At 47.4% G+C, this 18,876-nt stretch overlaps 1 protein-coding gene across 2 annotated transcripts; it reads left to right on the top strand.

The window, feature by feature from the left end:
- The first annotated feature begins 635 nt into the window (after positions 1–635).
- Positions 636–17,286, top strand: cpped1 (calcineurin-like phosphoesterase domain containing 1). Of its 2 annotated transcripts, none has more exons than XM_067245074.1 (5): positions 636–783; positions 3,210–3,422; positions 7,351–7,523; positions 7,627–7,879; positions 15,974–17,286. In XM_067245074.1, the coding sequence occupies exons 1-5, from the start codon at positions 720–722 to the stop codon at positions 16,198–16,200; spliced, it is 930 nt and encodes a 309-aa protein (XP_067101175.1). In that variant the 5' UTR covers positions 636–719; the 3' UTR covers positions 16,201–17,286. The 2 variants fall into 2 exon arrangements, with proteins under 2 accessions (XP_067101175.1, XP_067101174.1); XM_067245073.1 differs by having other exon boundaries at positions 636–789.
- Positions 17,287–18,876: the final 1,590 nt, after the last annotated feature.

Here is an 18,876-nt window from a genome sequence, read left to right as displayed (position 1 = left end):
GCCCAAAACACACATTACTGGATGTGGGTTGAGCTGTGCTGTCGAGTAAAAGCTCGTGAGTTGTGTCTATCATCATTGGTGCAGGAAAAGTAGGCTAACATCTAAACACACACGCTCACACACACACACACAAACTTGCCTATAGCCTAATAAAGTCTTGGCCGGAAAAGACTACTTCACAGCTTCTAATTTTCCAGCCCAAGTTCCTGCTGGGGTTTTAACAGTTAAGGAGATACTTAAAGTGCTTTTTTGTGCCGTTCTGTACGCATTAATGCGCATTTGTTAATTCGTGAATGGGTCACATAATTTGGCAAGTGGTGGAAGGTCCCTGTCCATGGTGCTAAAATTTAAACCGGCATCAAGTCTCTGTCCGTGGTACTGATTGGGCGATGACAGCCTGAAGAGGGGCGTCCAATGAATTAGAAATCCTACGGAAGAACGGTCTAAATTAAGTTTAACAGTGTGGTGTATTCTCATAATGCTTTTTTGTTCTTATAGTCAACAAGTGGACAAAGTCCGGTTACAACTCGTCCTCACAGCCACACGGGGTTGCTACTGTTGAGGAAAAGTTATGCAGGCAAAGTTAAATCATTACCGATGTCGTCGAACTACAGTCTCCAAGACTGAGGGCTGAAGTCTTGACACTAACGGCTTCTCACTATCAGCCTATAGCAATCTGATAAATTGATATTTAACAAATAATTAGGTCGGATTTGACAATGACTGAGAACGTGGACATGTTTTTGAGGGCAAAACATCGGACCTTCATCGGATTGACTGAAGGTAGAAGTAGACTGTAGCGGACGCGTAGTTTACGACCAGACAGCTAGCTAGGCAGCTACAGTACAGTAGCTACTAGCATGCCTTACATGATACTTCGTAGCTAGTTGGAGCAATCTCGTCATTTGAACTTTCGTTTTAATGAAGTAAGCAAGTTTAGTCGTGCTTACAGTTTGCGGTGGTTCAATAGTTAATGGTCGTGATAGCTAAAGTTATGCTACAGCTAGCTACGTAGGCTAGCTAAAGGAATAACAACGCAACTTTTGACAATCTATCGTGCTACTAGCAAGCGAAATGGTTCATATGTAACATGTTGTCATTTACAAGGTGAAAGACTTGTCACGTGCTTAAATATGTGTTTTAAAGGAGTATTGTTGAAATGACAATTGTGGAAGATACCGTTGTTTCTATAAGCGTGCCAGCAGCTAGTAAGCTGGTTAACGCGTTAATCAGGGGATTAACTAGGTAAATCCTGGAATAGGTTTGAATGGTCACGGCCAGGTATCTTTGACTCTGTGAACCTTTTAAACAACGATACAAAGCAAGTCGTTCCTAGTTATTGCAGCATATGGCAGATCTCACTTGTATAGTGTGGACTATTTGGTTTAATCAGTGACACCTTAAGGTGGAATAGATCATCTGTTATGCAACACCTCTTTCTCATTGATTCATCTCCTCCCTCGAATCCTGTTAGTTTACCATCACCATAGCGCAGACGGTGACATTAACACTTCTCTTCAAGAGAGAAATAAACACTAAAAAGGTAGTTCATTATTTACACCCCTCTTTTGATATTTTCAAGATGTATTATGATAACCATTGTCTGAAGGCACCATATGCCACCTGAGTAATGTCTCAGATTTATTTTAGAAGTGTGGCAGGCATCCTTGTAGAAGCGCAACCGACACTAAGCTGCCTGCTCTTATCCGCTGTCACGGGAGCTTTGACTGTTCCTTTTACAGTCATGTTTGTTCCAAAAGTTATTTCACACAGAAACACACACACACACACACACACACACACACACACACACATGGTCCCGGGAGACACACTGCTGTGATGTTTGTTTAGTGTAACAAAAGCCTAGGGTTTCTCCAGACAGAATGTCAAGGCTTGTATTAATCTTTGCAGATCATGCTTCAGGCAATATCAAAGAAAGCTGGTAATGATATTTCTCAGTAGGGGACATAAATAGTGTGGAGGTTGAATAGGCACATCACCACAGAAGTGGGGTAAACTTTAAATTGCATAGAATTAGGCTAAAGCTTACTACCGGATGAATTTCATCAACTATTATTAGTTAACTTGCAGGATCTCAGTGTTAGTTAGAGAACTTTTGAAGGAATTGTGTAGCCAGCCTGGTGTCACTTAGTTTGATTACAGACAAAAATACCCTTTCACACAATTGACGTGCAGTCTGTCATGTAGTGAAATCAAGCCAAGTTTGATGTGAAGGCACAAAAAAATCACACAAATCAAACCTACAGAAGTTGAAAAGTTCTGCCTCTAATTTCTTAAACGATGGTACAAAGAGATTGGAGTTGCGCTTCTGCTCAGTAGCCCAGCCCCTTTGCCTGTTTGTCTGCCTACGTTTTTCTGGAGGAGGAGGGAATTACCATAAACTCATTTGGGAAAGAGCTACATGGAGAGCATGTAAAACTTGAACAAGGAAGCCCTGCTGTGGAAGTGTGTGTGTGTGTGTGTCTTCTTGTGTGTTTATGCGCCCACACACAACCAAACAAAATACACAAGGCAGGAGAACACTGACTGGACCTTCTAACAAAAGCCAGGCCTTTCACTGAGGTCTGACTGCCTGCTGCTGCTTCTAGCTGCTCGGACCTGAACTATGGAACCCCCTTTCATTTTAGCCATACTCATCTTCTCCTTCCTGACACATCGATCTAGTTATTTGTCTCTCCATTCCTCTGTCTCTGTATCTTTCCATAAGTAAGAAATCCCAAGTTTTCTTTTATTCAACTAATATTTGAAGGTCAAAGAGAGAAGGCCAGGAAGGTTATGCAATGTCAGGATTATGTAAAACACTTTGTCATGCACGCATTGACATCTATTGCCGTGTGAATTATTTAGTTTCTGCTTGTTGACAATGAGAGAACATGTCTTCCATGACCGTCATTCCCCCAATCCTGGGGGTGGTGGTGGTGGTGGTGGTGGGGGGGGGGGGTTATGGGGGGAGGGAGACAGATTGTTCTAGTCTTCTCAGTAGCCTCCTTTCCACTAAGGAGGCCAAGCATTCTAATCAGGACTTGACTTTAAGGTCTCTTGAATCTTTCTGAATGATCGTTTTTGCTACTATTAGGACATACCTGTTATGTTTTAGTTTTTTTATCGTCTGTAAATTCCATTTTGTTTTTGTACTCCCCACCAAACTAGGCTAAACTACACCTTTGTCCCCGACTCTGTTGTTCCAGAGAAGGAGTGGAGGGGTCCGTTCTTCTTCATCCAGGCTGCGGACCCCCAGCTGGGGCTTATGAAGGCCTGGAGGGACGGGGACTGTGACGGAGGCGGGGACGAGTGGGACGAGGAGGTCCAGCTCACCAGGCAGACTGTGGAGGCTATCAACAAAATGAGCCCCAGACCCCGGTTCATGGTGCTGTGTGGAGACCTGGTACATGCCATGCCAGGTAGGAGCAAAACACACACACACACACATTTGACAAATGTCCCCACACACAAGTAGACCCACACCTTTAATGTTGGATCATGTAAACCTAGTATGTAAGCACAGACAAGCAACTACAGCAGCTATGAACTATATGCGACAGGTCGTTTGACTCCCTACCTCAATACTGCCACATAGTGTCATGTCCTAGCAGTGATTACCGACTGTGGATCCAGCCCTGTGTTCCTCTGCTGACCTCTGTAGCACTGTCAGTGTGAGGAGTCAGGCCGGCTTAGAGTGCCTCACCTTTTTAAAGGGAATATGATATGTATGGAACATAACGATTCATATATTCTGTCCTCCCCTGTGAAATTGTTCAGAGTTAATTTATGCATTCTGAGCAACGTTTTCATTGGAACGGTTTCAGCATGATCCCTATGAAGTACGCATGAGGTTTGCACTGTTGCAGCTAAAGGAGGAATGATGCGTTTGTTGTGGTAGCTAACATCCCACATGTTTCCAAATGGAGGACATGGAGCAATGGGATTGGAGTCCTCTGAACCTGTCTGCCAGACCATCCCTGAGCACAGATGCTGGTGCTGAAGCTAGTTGAATGAGCCGCCTATAGATGTGTGTGTTGGAGGGCCAGAAGTCCAGCTGTCTAATGTGATAGTGGGGCTGGGAGAGTGGGGCACGCCAGCCCTTCTGCTGTGAGGATGTGGTCGAGGAGAGCCAGGAGCCTCTAACCAGGGAGACTACCTCCTCCTGACACCACGGCATGGGGGGTGAGGAGGAGAGATGGAGGAAAGAGGAGAGGGTAGGGGGACTTCAGCTGGCTTGTCTAGTTCTGTCTTTGTTACTGTAAGGCCGGGGGACAAGGCCACTTCATGTCCCCGACTGGGGGATTGTTTGATAAGATGGCAACAGGAAATCATTGCCAAAACTGTACACAGAGTGCACATTAAGACTACAGTGCGCTGGTTAATGACTTCAGGGCTGACTCCTAACTCCAGGCATAAGCACATTTGTTCAGCCCACGACAGGCATATGGTTCCAGAGAGATTGGAACGACCTCTGCCCTCTCGCTCTCTCATTTTTGCCTGGAACGACCTCTCTCAGCTGTTCATGAACAACCACCATGCATTGCAGGCCTCCACAACATCCCCTCAGAGAGCTTAGTAGGAGGTCCTAAGGATCTCATCTTCTCCGTGACTGTGACCTTTAAGCCGGGCATCTCACCCCTCATCCCTCCCTCCCTCTCTCTCTCCTCTCATTCTCTCTTGATCAGTAGTGTTTATGCTTCAGCCTCGCTGTCGCCGCACAGCCATCCTCTGACCGTAGGGGTTCCGGGCCCTTCCATTGGCCCCGCCGTCATGCCTTGTTACCGTCAGGAGCGCCGCGGCAGGTTGTGTATGCCAACCACATTACACACCACGTCCGTCACTAGCCTGTTTCCGGGGGCTGGGTGGGGGGTTTAATGCCAGCGCACCCCATCCATGTTTTGATATTTTCCCTTAAACGATTTTATTTACCAAATGAGACTTTGGATGCCGGTGCCGGCCAGGGAAGTTGACTGTCGACCGCCTCGTCAACAAGGCTGCCTGTCGGGGACAGGAAATTGTCACCCATCTCTGATTAGATATGTCATTCTAGTTCTCTCTCTCTTTTCTCTCTTTGTTCTCTTCAGTAAACACACCACCACGACACATCCCTTATGGGGTTTTTTTCTGCCAACCCTCTATTGTAGTCCAGACATGGTCAAACAAATCGTAACTCACACTGTCTGCATTTTCACAAAGGCTGTCAGTGTGTTTCAGCTGCGGTACCCCATCAGGGCAGATGGAACACCCAGATGGGTGGACATTAAACCTTTGTAAAACCCCGGACTGCAACTCAGGCTTCTGCTCTGTCTACTCTGAGAAGGACATGACAGATTGTACACAGTATGAATATGTATCCACCTGTGCGGTAGGCCTGAGAAGGCCTAGTACGTGATGTAAATGTGTCTGAAGAATTGTTTCTATCCATTAGCCTCCCCTCTGCCCCCTACAACCCCCCTGCCATCACACAGTATCACCTTCGGATCAATAGCACCAGAGGGCCTTGAAGGACCCCACTGATGCCACTTTGATCAACCAATCAACTCCCTTATCCTGTTGTGGTTATGCCCCCCAACCAGGCTCCCTGTTGCTGCAGCCAATCAGCTCCCACCAGGCTTCCTGCTGGGCCAATCACATCTTTCCCTGACCAGACCCCCTCCTATCAGAATCCACAGGTCCTCTTCCCTAACGAGGGCTATCAGGAGGTGCTAAAAGGCTGCCCATTTCCCACCATCATTGAAGCGGTTGCTGTGATCCTGCTTCCAGCTTCCTGCTCCGCTCCGAGCGAAGCCCCTAGGGCCTTCATCTCAAGGACTTCCCTCTCACTGAGCTGAACAGGATAAGAGACTCACAGTAGAGAAGGTTTGTGTGTGAGAGAGGGGGGAAGAGAGAGATGATTAGATTACAGTAACATGCTGGACTTACCACAGCTCTAATTAGGACTACAAAAGGATGTCACCAGGGATGGAGGGATGGGGGACGATAGGGGGGATAAAGGAGGAAAGAGAAGAAGAGAATAAAGGGAAGGGGAGGCGGGAAGGTGAGGGGGAGGTTATCCTCTGACTCCCGGTCCCCTCTCTAGCTGGGAGGAATCCCTTAATTGCAGTTGAAGGCAGATAAAGTGGAATCCTCAAAGGAGCACTGCTGGGTCGGGGAGAGAAGGAGAAGAGGGGAAAGGAAAGGAGGAGAAGAGGGGAAAGGAAAGGAGGAGAAGAGGGGAAAGGAAAGGAGGAGAAGAGGGGAAAGGAAAGGAGGAGAAGAGGGGAAAGGAAAGGAGGAGAAGAGGGGAAAGGAAAGGAGGAGAAAGGAGAGCGGAGAGAAGAACACGCAGGGGAAATTATTTTTGAGTGATGTGTGTGTGTGTGTGTGCGCACACGCGTGTGTAGACCTGTTTAGGAGAGTTGGATGGATGGATGGATGAACGAATATACGTTTTCATATTCAGCAGGAATATCTGGTTTCAAACAAAACAGGCATACCTTGACATGGTCACCGTCCGTACCCAGCGAGGGTGAGACTTGGCTACCGCAGCTCATCTGGTGCTCATGATCTCCTTTTGTGTGTCTTTCTGAGCTTATTGTCTCAATCTCAATGGATTTTGTCTTTGTTTGCATACAATTATTAAGCATTGTAATTAGATCCATCACTCCAGATGGCTGCTGGGAAGCTTCTGACTTTACTAGACATGTGTTCCCCCCCCCCACCCCCACCCCAGCCATCCACACACACAAATCCCCCAAAAGGTCGTACAAAACGATAGAAAGACACAGCATATATTGAGACACAGTGTAAAGGATTTACTCAACTGAAGAAGCAAGAAGAGTTGGTGTGTGGGTCTGTGTGTGTTTGCTTTTAAAGACTCGTCAGCGTGTCACCGAAGAGGTTCCCAATGAAGAGTCCTTCATCTGGTTCCTGTTTTAGACAAATGTTGTTTTCTCTCCTTCAAACAAATGCTCTCATCTTCAGCAACCATCCTGTCCAAACTTCTAAGGAAATTCTAAGTAAAAGTAGGCCAGTGAAAATAATTACCAGAGAGAAGGAAGAATCATTTTGCTCTGCGTTGATGGGTTTGTTTGATACACACTCTAAATTATAAATAGATTTCCTTTACCCATTCTCTCTTTACTTTATCCACAGAGGGACTATGATTAACTTTACACCAAATTATAGTTCTCCTCTTGTCTTCTTGTCCCGAATTTAAACTCAACTTGCTGTGAACAGCGAGTGAGATGTTTTTGCCGGATTACCTTGTGTGTGTGGGCCACAGAGGACCACCACCACTTTACCCCTCCTTCCTCTCTCCATTTCTGCCTTCCTTCCTCATCACCGCGCCTCTACCCCCACCTCCAGGTACCCCATTCAGGGCTGGCCAGGAGAGGGACCTGAAGGGCGCTCTGGGGGGCACAGACCCCTCCATCCCCTTAGTGTTCGTCAGTGGGAACCACGACCTGGGGAACATCCCCACCCCAGACACCGTGGAGCAGTACTGCCAGGCCTGGGGGGATGACTACTTCAGCTTCTGGGTGAGGCAGAGGGAAAGGGAGGGAGGGAGGCTGTTCAATTTGGGTCAACGTGATTGGAAAAGTTGGCGTCGTTGTGTGAATGAACTCCCCTCCCCTCCCCCAGGTAGGAGGAGTACAGTGTCTCGTGTTGAACTCCCAGCTGTTCTACGATGCCTCGGCGTGTCCCAGCCAGAGGGAGGCCCAGGACGAATGGCTGGGGGAGCAGCTCCAGGCGGCCTCCTCCTCCTCTCCTGCCCGGCGCCTGCTGGTGTTCCAGCACATTCCCCTGTACCTGAAGACCCCTGACGAGGAGGACGACTACTTCAACCTTCAGACCGCCGTCAGACACAGCCTGCTGGACCGCTTTAAACAAGCAGGTATGACGTCTCCATGCGCAGCCTATGAACAGAGAAACAAGGTTTAACCAATCAGGCGTACTGAGGAACAAGGTTTAACCAATCAGGTGTACTGAGGAACAAGGTTTAACCAATCAGGCATAGCCAGGGACAAGGAACGGTTAATCAGGGCCCAGATTAAAGAACTCTTGTTACTTTAAGGTGCATCTGTAATTTTAAGCATCACTAGGTTTGGATTTTCTGGAAATGAAAGACTTACTGGCATCATTATAGTAATGATAAAGATTAATACACACATTGCTTTGCTGTTCCCTAGTCCTCAGAGCTTTGGAACAGGATAAAGGGGAGGAGTTAACCTATCACAGAGCCTGCAGCATATACCCTACCTTATGTAGCCACGGGAGCCACTGCATCACTAACATAATCATTGCCCTTGCTTGCTTTAGGCAGCCACACACCAATCAGCGGCTATTGTTATCAGGCTTATAGATCCCTCGTCCGAGGGTAAGTCCTGGAAGGGGAGACTGTCTTTGGTTCCTTCCCCACACTCGTCCCCCATGGCTGGCCTCCAGCAGAGGCAGGAGGGATGGGAGAGGCGTGCCCAGCCGCGTGGCTGTCAGGCCACGCTTCCCAAACACGCCTCAAGGTTGACAACATGTGAGCCTGCCTCGCTGTCACCACGCGTGTGGCGGAAGCAGCTTAAAGCGTCAGGTCTGGGACACGGCGACAGGTGTGTCTCTCCCATCCCATCGACTCGCTCGTTTACACGTGGTCTGGTCTCACTCAGGAATTCACTTTACATACATATATGTACATTTTGGTTCATTATTGATGACTTCCTGCTCATAGGGGTATCGGTGTACGTGTGTGTGTCAGGATGGAAACATTTACATTTAGTCATTTAGCAGACGCTCTTATCCAGAGCGACTTACAGTAAGTACGGGGACATTCCCCCGAGGCAAGTAGGGTGAAGTGCCTTGCCCAAGGACACAACGTCAGTTTGCATGACCGGGAATCGAACTGGCAACCTTCGGATTACTAGCCCGACTCCCTCACCGCTCAGCCAACTGACTCCCTCATTTAGAAATGGGGATTTGATACGGTGCTGATGGTGTTTTATTTATCAGTAGCTCGGACAGCCGTAGCTTTGTACAGGCTGCATCTCTCCATCCCATCCCGTCTTCCTCCCCATGAATAAGCCGACCTGTCATCTATAAAGAGCAGGCCTGGGAGGTTCCATCCCCCTCAGCTCAGAGAAAGATGGAGGACTCAGGGGTGGGTGGTGGGGTGGGGGGGGGGGGGTTAGACTGACGGGTGGAGGAAAAGTTAGTTCTGTTTAAAAGTTCCCTTCAGGATTGGAGTTTAAAGGAGTGATGAGGGGAGGGGAAGAGGGGGACATTTTTGGTATGGCTAGCCTGCGTGTCTGAACTGACTTGCTACACGATCTATCTATCTAACTCTGTTTGAAAAGCCGGCATTGGTCTTATGACCAAATGGCCTTATATGGTCTTGTAGTCTGTGTTGAGTTTAATCTCAGTCCATCTTCTAAAGAGCTGGAGGCATGGGCCATCTTCAGTGCGGGTAACCAGGGTCAGAGATCAGGGTCTCTAATCTGCTAGATATGGTTGTCTAAATCTCTGTATTAGCACTCAAGTTGCTGTTCCAGTGTATTCTGGGAACACACCAAAGCAAAGAATAATTCAGAGTTGCCGTCTTGTCCTCTTGTGTTTGGAGATTGTTGAAGTGTGTGTGTTGTACAATAAATGTGTTTTCACTGCGGGGCACAAAGGCGCTGGGTAAAAATACCCAGACCCATCTACTGAGACAATGCACAATTTTGGCATCCCAGAGACAACAACAAAGAAATTAATATACTATATAAACATCAATTTCAAAACAAAGGATGTGTGTGTACCCTTGTACCCCCCGTCCATTCTCTCATAATGCGTGGTTAACCCTTTCCTGGCCATGTGGCCATTTGATTTTCCATGCCTTTTTGACCCTTTAGTGATCCTGTACTGCAAGTCAGTTTTCTACCCTAATCAATTCCTAATTCTTCCAACATGAACCACATATAGACAATACTTCCATATTTGTATACATTGAATTGGATGTTATGTGTACAATATTTTCTGTTTTTGTTTATTGCTTCTAACACCACTAACCAAGAAATGTTTTGAAACATAATAACAGTTTTAATGACATGTTTATATTCTCCACAAAACAGAACTGTGGTTGAGGATATGTGATCTCCATATGGATAATGATCCATGATAGGCCCTTTGTAGTTAAACAGTGCCATACCTGAGTTGTGACAGCATTTCTGGATGAGGTGAAGAGGGCCATCAGGGGATTAGTAGCACTGAGGATTGAAGCGCCCACCTCAGAAGCACTTCTCCAACATGCAACCTTCTAAGAATGGAAAATATACAAGCCCTGCAGACACATAATTAAATTCAATTGAATTTCTGTCACCAAGGTATTTTTCATGTGCGTGCGGGGGTGTGTGCGGTAGCAAAGTGAAATATTCTCAGTGTGTATGTTATCAAGGCTCTACAGCTGTGCATGGAAGGCTGAAACAATAATTAGGTGCCTACACCCTGCAAGAACATGTTCTCATCACATTTACACTATGTAAATGATCAGTATTGGACGTTCAAGGAATTGTATTTTTCAAGTGTGTGTGTGTTCCCAACAGTAGCATCCAGACCCCCTCCTCAGCACTCCTCCTGTTGGTAGCTACACGGTTAGAAAGATTCCATCTACCTACTCAGGGTACTACACACATACACTTCTCAGACAATGGGACCCAGCCCCAGAATCCAGCATCCTACCATACAGCCCCAGCATCCAGCATCCCTACCTTACAGCCCCATCATCCAGCATCCCTACCATACAGCCCCAGAATCCAGCATCCTACCATACAGCCCCAGCATCCAGCATCCCTACCATACAGCCCCAGAATCCAGCATCCCTACCTTACAGCCCCATCATCCAGCATCCCTACCTTACAGCCCCAGTATCCAGCATCCCTACCATACAGCCCCAGAATCCAGCATCCTACCATACAGCCCCAGCATCCAGCATCCCTACCTTACAGCCCCATCATCCAGCATCCCTACCATACAGCCCCAGAATCCAGCATCCTACCATACAGCCCCAGCATCCAGCATCCCTACCTTACAGCCTCAGCATCCAGCATCCCTACCTTACAGCCCCATCATCCAGCATCCCTACCATACAGCCCCAGTATCCAGCATCCCTACCATACAGCCCCAGCATCCAGCATCCCTACCATACAGCCCCAGTATCCAGCATCCCTACCATACAGCCCCAGTATCCAGCATCCCTACCTTACAGCCCCATCATCCAGCATCCCTACCTTACAGCCCCATCATCCAGCATCCCTATCATACAGTCCCAGCACCCAGCATCCCTACCTTACAGCCCCAGCATCTAGGCCCAATCCTTACGGAGATAAAAACACATGTTGGGAGTTTCCATTGCAGCTCGTGGATACAGAGCACCTCACACTACACCTAATACCCTTTTCCCCCCCTCCTCCCTCTCCTAGGAGAGTATTGGATAAGAGGTACTTAAAGCTGATCTAGCTCATTGTTTCACAGCAGAGAGCCAGGGTGATGGGGGCATGGGTGCAGGAGGGAGTGGAGATGGAGGATGTGATATCCTTAATAGGATGCTGGGTGTAGATGTAACAGGACCCGCCTCAGGACCTGGCAGACGTGGAACTAGCGAGGCTGTCGGTGGCTGTGCGGGGGACGCAAACACGTGATGACGAAACGTCCTCCCGACCCTCCACTTTGGAACAGGCTCGATGGAGGGCTTGTGATGGCGGCATGGTGCTTGTTTGTTTGTGGGCCACAATGGAGCTGAGGCAGTGTTCTTCATGTCGCGGAGGAAGTCATTTCTAATTGAACGAGCATCAATAGATTGATGAATGTTGCTCTGTCTTGTTCTCTCTCAATATGATATATTTAACACGTAACACTGCATAACTGTGATGTAAGATTTCTGTCGCCGTTCTTTGGGGAGGTGGGGAACACACACAGTACAGTCACAGTAATCAGTCATTCTGTGTGCATGCGTGCGTGTGCATGTGTGTGTGTGTGTGGAGGACAAAAGAAGGGGATTGTGGGGTTTGAGTGATGGATGAGAGTGATTTGTAGCAGGTAGGGTGATGAAAGGCCTTGCTCTGGTACATCATTCCCTCGCTTTCTCTGTCATGCAAATTACCCACTGGCATGCTCGCCTGATGAATTATTTCCAGCCCAGTACTTTAATGACACCCAACCTTCGTGCACACGCAAACATGCGTGCGCACACACGCGCGCACGTGTGAGCACATTGTCACACACACATACACACATACCTATGGACAGACTCACCCTTTTACAGATGTTTCAGGGATGGCTATGTTTAGACAGTGAGGGATGGATGGAGAGGAAAAAGAAGAGTGAGAGAGAGAGAGAGAGAGAGAGAGAGAGAGAGAGAGAGAGAGAGATAGAAAACGGTCAACAAAGACATCTGTGGCTGTTGATGATTGTGTGTAACTGTTTGGAGTGTGTGCGCTTGTCCGTGCAGTTGGTGGTGGGATGTGAGAGAGGGGGACATACCCTTGAGGTAGGCCTAATCTCTAATATGAAGAGGCAGGATGAGTGACAGCGCCAAGGAGACAACTGCTGTGACCTATCCAGTCATTTACACATCAGTGATTACTGAGAGTGTCGGGGGAGTGAATGTAGAAGGGAAGGACGGACGATAAGAAGAAGACGGACGAAGCAGGAAAGAAACGTCCTCGCCTCGTCGAACGAGTCTTGTTTTCTTAACCTTCGCAAACACCAAGCTTGAGAGGAGAGATACATGAAGGTCAATCCAGAGATATCCATATCCATTATTCAGCCAACTCAGCCCACCTGCAGAATAGCCCGACACATCCCAACACCCAGCTGTGTGTGCAGCGGTTCAGCCAGACCAGCTAAGCCTCTCCCCGCTACCGCGCCTCAGCTTTGACTGTCATCTACCTCTGCTGGCGTTCAATACGTCTCCATCTGCCTGCCTGCTTACTGCAGGGGTTTTCGGGGGAATTCTTCTCCGCTCTGTCAAAACACTTCAGATAGTCCTCTATCACCCGGAGCAGGAGCCAGACTGAGAGCCCTGCGTCTGACAGCTAAATTGGAGTCACACAGAGACACAGAATGGATGTGGAATTATTAGCGGTGGCAAGAAAGTGCATGTTTTGGTGGAGCAGGGCACAAACACCCACTCTGCTGAACACACACTGGCAGTGAGGAGAGAGAAGTGTAAAAACAAGCTGTCAGTGCTCCACCAACTAATTAAGATCAAGAACTTATGAATGCATGACGGGACAAGGGGTCTAAGACTGTGCCTTGCTCCTGTACCTGTCTGCTGTCTGAAAACAGATGGAATCTCTAGGTAGAAAACAGAATGGCCAACGGAATCAGGGATGGGGGAAAGATATAGGATGGAGGAGAGAAGAATGGAGAGAAGGATATAGAAGGATGAACAGGTGGAATGGGAGGGGGGGGGGGGAGGTGGGGAAGAATAGAGGGAGATTTGTGGATGACCCAGACAGGCTAGGGTCTGACTCTGCTGCCATCAGCAACCCCTTTAGTGCCTGATTAATGATGCTCTCTGAAAATGTATGTGGCTTCAACAGTGAGGGTCTGAAGAGTCAAGACAAGATTTTTCCAAAATGTAAATGACTTTTGCTGCTGGTTCACTCCCTCTGATCCTTTTTCTGAATAAATGCAGCTTAGTTGTCTCTCTCTCTCTTTCCCCCCCCCCCCCCCCTCAAGATAGGAGAGTGTTGCTGCGGTAGCACTTTGTGGTGGTGGGGTGGTGGAAAGGTTGGGGTGCGTGTTGGTAGTGTATGTCATTAAAGCCAAATTGAGAACAGCTCCTCTGCAGTTACAGTATAGATGACTCATCTCTATGATTAGAGAAAACATTTCCCTCTGTTCTCGTTTTTGTTGTTATTGTTGATGTTGTAGTTCTGGGTTTGTTTTTTGTGTTTGTAAGCTAATTGAAATGCTGCTGATTTGTGTGAATCCTCCCAGTGTAGAGGGCTGTACAGGATTAACAGTTTATAGGTGCACACATAAATACATACATACATACAGATATCACCATGACAACAAACCCCAAAACACAGACACAATCTACCTCAGTTGTACACACACTCTCACTCTTTCAATATTGCTCTCTGTTTACACACATACACACGCATCTACCAACAAGCGCTGTCATACACACAAACACACACGACACAACTATCAAATCAACCCCTGCATCGCCAGACCCTCACCCCCCAATGGTTGGGTGAGTGTGTGCAGGGAGGTGTGGAGCTCTTGTAAACGACATTGCCCAGGGCCACCAGCAAGCTCCTGCTGTGCTGCACAGTCGTAACCAAGTAATGCTAGAACCATCCCCTCCAGTCTTGCCTGCTAACAAATTTAGCCTGGGAAAAGCGCACAGTTTGCATCATCAATTTCCATCTACGTTTAGATAGATTAATTATGCAGTGGTCCGATATGGGCTGCGTCTGCAACTGCGTTGTTTTGGCTATTCATATAATTTCCAGAAGATCTGTGTTCTAGCGATGGGTGGAAGAGCCTGATGCGGAGGTTCTTGATTATGCGGACTGGAGTGGAAAACAGCTAAAAATATATTTTTTTGAATTGTGCAGACTGGTGTCTTACAGTGTTATTAAGGTGTTAACATGGTCTTTGTTGCCAGGTTTGGCTAAGGAACAGGTTATGTGCTGCCAGGTTTGGTTGAGGTTTAAGCTCTTTGTTGCCAGGGTTGGCTGAGGCATCCCTCCAAGGTGCGGCAGCGGGCGAACATCTCTCACTGCAGCATCACTGTTAGAAGCTCAGCATCTTCTCTTCCTCTATTAAAACCTGGCAAATTACTGAAGAATGCCTAACAGTGTGTTGCATGCTCTGCTTCTCTCGCCACTGTCACATGCGCAAACCCCCCCCCCCACACACACTCCCCTTACGAAAGGAGAAAACTCATTTGCTCCTTTAATTCAGAGGGGTAGTAAGGCTGTGTGACTGTGTTCCATCAGTCCGCTACTTGTTCTATTCGCGAGAGGAGCGACGTGGCAGCAGTGCTGCAGGGCATCACACACACACACACACAAAAACAACCCATCTCAATAATGACGACGACGGGACAGGAAAATAATTTGAAAACGCCTGAGTAAAAGTTTTAGGTCGCAAAATATTTTGAAAAGGGAGACTCGCAAACACTCTCTTTCTGTTGCTTTATCTTGTTTTCTTCCAGACTCTCTCCATATATTATAACCCCCCCCTCTCTCTGGCGTTCTAGCCTGCCTCCCATCAGGCTTTATGAAGACAGTGTGCAGACGATTTGACAGATAAGGCAATGATCTCATTATACTGCTAAATGGAGCTAATTTGAATGTATTGCCATAATATGCCACGCAGAACCCTTATCAAGGGCAATGTGCATATGTTACAATGTGTGTTGCATATGCATTGCGACAGGAAGTGGACCGAAGTGTAGTAGATCGGCAGCGGTTTCTGCCGTAACACCGACACAGCGCAGCCTAAGGAACTAAACCAGACAGACCCCCTGCTGGTAAGATGCCACTTCTAGTTAGTCAGAACATGCTGCTCCACTTCCTGGTGTTCGGCTGCTTGGATTGGACAACACATCTCAGGTTGTAATGGGGAAATAGGACTTGAGTTCAGGGACACAGCTTTTTAATCCAGTATAATGTCTTCATACATATGAAGTATAGATAACAAGACACATGGCTCTAACATAGCCATGTAATTGTAATCACACAACTACACACATTCCCATTTTACAAAAAAGACATTCACACTTATTTTTCTCAAGTGTATTTGATTCAAATGGGGCAGAACTGATTTCAATTACTGTTCTCCTTTTCCCCTCTCTTCCCCTCTCCTCCTTTCTCGTCCTTCTACAACATCCAACTCCTTTCTTCTTCACCCTCCCGCCTCTGTTTTTTTCATCATCTCTTCCCTTCTCTCCTCTTCTCGGGTTCTCCACATCTCCTCCCCATGCGCCTTCACTTCCCAGGTGTGAAGGCGGTGTTCTCGGGCCACTACCATCGTAACGCGGGGGGGTTCTGCGGAGGACTGGACATGGTGGTGAGCTCTGCTATTGGCTGCCAGCTGGGCAATGACACCCATGGGGTCAGGGTGGTAGTTGTGACAGCTGACGACATCATCCACCGCTACTACAGCCTGGAGCAGCTGGCTGGGCGGGGCATGGACGATGACCTGAGGAAGTTACTGCAGGCCTGACCAAAAGGAGAAAATTCCACTTTGAGCCTGACCTATACAAGTAGTCAACTATGCAAGCCCGACCAATGATGAGGTGCAGGAGGCGGTCTAAGCAATGTTTCTCTTCCCTGTTGCTATCCAGGCAGGGCATTGATTTGTTTCTATTGTAGCCTATTGAATGTATTTTTGAATTCATACACTCTGCCTTGGAGACAGCGGAAACAAACACTACATGGTGAGAAGGACTTTGGCCGCGGAGAGCTCGCTGTGAAAAACATCCCCCCAATGTACAGCTCCAGACATCTCTACCTGGAGCACAATGACCGGCATTAGCCCATGTCAGCCTACTATTACAGACCATCGGAACGTGTTGAGGTTCCAGGCAAGATCACAGATTGTGTCTCGATCCTCTGTATAAGATAGTGTGTATCAACTAGGCCTGTCTGTACACTACAGTTTCATTCTAAAAAAGTAAGCAAACCATTATAGAGGTAACTGTGTATTGAGTTTGATGTTTGTATTCTTGTGCAGTTTTTGTGTAGCCTGTTCTTGTGTTCACATGCCTGTTTTAACTGTCTAGCAGCACTGAATGTCTTAAACAAACAGTGTGGGATGGATGGATAGGGAGAAAAGGAGGGAGGTAGAAAGGGTAGGTGTTTGTGTGGGTTGGTCGATGTGTGACTCTGTGGCCCAGAATGACTCGGCTCGCACCCCCACTCACCCAGCCCACTGTCAACGTAACACGTTGCCATGGCAGCCTGAGAGGCACGGCTGTGGCCCTACGATGACCATTTCCTGTGTGCGAGTGTGTGTGAGTGAGATGGGCGGTGGATTTCCACAAACGGCTGACCCTATTTCATACATCAGATGTGTTTGTCTACATATGTGTAGAAAAACAAACAATGGACTCTCTTCAGTTAATAAACCATTTCCTGGTCACTGTGTTCTTAATATCATCCCCTTAGCCCATACTGGGATCATTAAGAAAACTGTTTTCAATGTCATTTGACAATTTTTTATGAGATGACCTGGCCATTTTCATAATGTCTGTGATGTAATATCAGTTCATATGAATACTTTCATGAGCTGGTAAGTTTTTAATAAATATTGATTTCATACAATGATTCTGTCTTAGTGATGTTGACACAATACATAGAACCTGTCATTAACTCCATCACCCTCCTCTACCCTTTCACTCTTTCTGTCTCTCTCTCTCTTCCACACTCAGGCTGTCTCTCTCTCTCTCTCTTCCACACTCAGGTTGTCTCTCTCTCTCTTCCACACTCAGGCTGTCTCTCTCTCTCTCTCTTCCACACTCAGGCTTCCACACTCAGGCTGTCTCTCTCTCTTCCACACTCAGGCTGTCTCTCTCTCTCTTCCACACTCAGGCTGTCTCTCTCTCTCTTCCACACTCAGGCTGTCTCTCTCTCTCTTCCACACTCAGGCTGTCTCTGACCCCTCTGGTGTCTGATGGTCACAGGGATTCACCCTGTGCTGGCTGTTGAAAGCTAGCTGCTGTTTATCGATCCAACCTGCCATGTGTCAGTGTCCCCTGGCCCGCCGTACACACACACACACACACACTCCACTCACGCACCTCACTGTTACTGCTGCCTCTGAAGTAACCAGACTTCATGGACCGCTCATCTGGTGAAGCAAAACACACTTCCTCCATAACCATGTGACCGTATGCACGTTTATATTTGCTCCTTTATGGAGCACAGAAGCGTTCTAGAGTCATTCTAAAACACGAGCCTAAGACCTTGGGGCTGATAGGGGCTTTGTCATAAGCCATTCCAAAAGCATAATGAAAATCTGTTGGAATGACAGTTATCAAAATGGAAAACGGAACAGTTAAATGACATGGTCTGTGAGCCAGGGCCGACATAACAGACTGGAACGGGGAAAGTTATTTCTTTATTATGGATGTAACATTTCCTTCTAATGGTTGACTGCTCTCATTCATTCAAAATGGTTCCTCCAAATTACAATTATGTGTCTTGGTGGCGAGACTTCCATTATATCAAGTGATTTATTACAATGTGGTTAACAACCCTGTATTATTATTACCTGTTCAAAGGCTAATAGGGTTGAGGATTATTTACTTTTCAAATAACCCCTTTTGAGGGTTTCCAGGACTTCAGTGGAACATTCTCCATTGAAAGGGCCACAGTAGTTTGCACTTGTGAGGTGGTGTTTCACAATAGACTGCTACTACCAGCATGACCACTCCCAGTGTTCACTTATAGAAGCCTCAGCATGCAGTGTGTGGGTAGCCAGCGTGGTGATGACGCAAGCGAATACCCCTCTCAATCTTGGAAACACCGACAAGTCTGCCGTCAGTCTGTCGATTTGACACTCTCTGCTGGGGCCAGATTGAGTGTGACTCACTCTCCGGAACCATAAAACCCTGCATGTCAATACATGCTTTTTTCTTCTTTTTTTGGTTTCATTTGTGTTCAAGGGTCCACAGGTGTTGGCTGAGGAAATGACTCCCAGTGTGTTCTATCTAGGCCTGGCATTGGGATGCCACGCTCCTGGCAGCGCGCCCGAGAGAGGGGACCATCTGGGGACCAGAGAGGCATCAAGCACCCCTCCTCCTGCGGGGTGGTGAACGTGCCATATTCACATAGAGTGAATGTAAACAGTTTACCATGGCTACCTCTTGTCATTTCCTCACAATCACTCTCTAACAGT

This window comes from Osmerus mordax, chromosome 10 (assembly GCF_038355195.1).
Source record: "Osmerus mordax isolate fOsmMor3 chromosome 10, fOsmMor3.pri, whole genome shotgun sequence".
Classification (NCBI taxonomy): domain Eukaryota; kingdom Metazoa; phylum Chordata; class Actinopteri; order Osmeriformes; family Osmeridae; genus Osmerus; species Osmerus mordax.
The sequence above is the reverse complement of the archived record's forward strand: the minus strand, read 5'-3'. Positions and strand labels throughout refer to the sequence as shown.

Excerpts from the sequence above, each read along its gene's own strand:
- cpped1 (XM_067245073.1), top strand. The coding sequence starts at position 720 with ATGACTGAGAACGTGGACATGTTTTTGAGGGCAAAACATCGGACCTTC. Across the intron at positions 790-3,209 it reads CGGATTGACTGAAGGTAGAA|AGAAGGAGTGGAGGGGTCCG; the intron begins GTAGACTGTAGC and ends CTGTTGTTCCAG. Across the intron at positions 7,880-15,973 it reads GGACCGCTTTAAACAAGCAG|GTGTGAAGGCGGTGTTCTCG; the intron begins GTATGACGTCTC and ends TTCACTTCCCAG.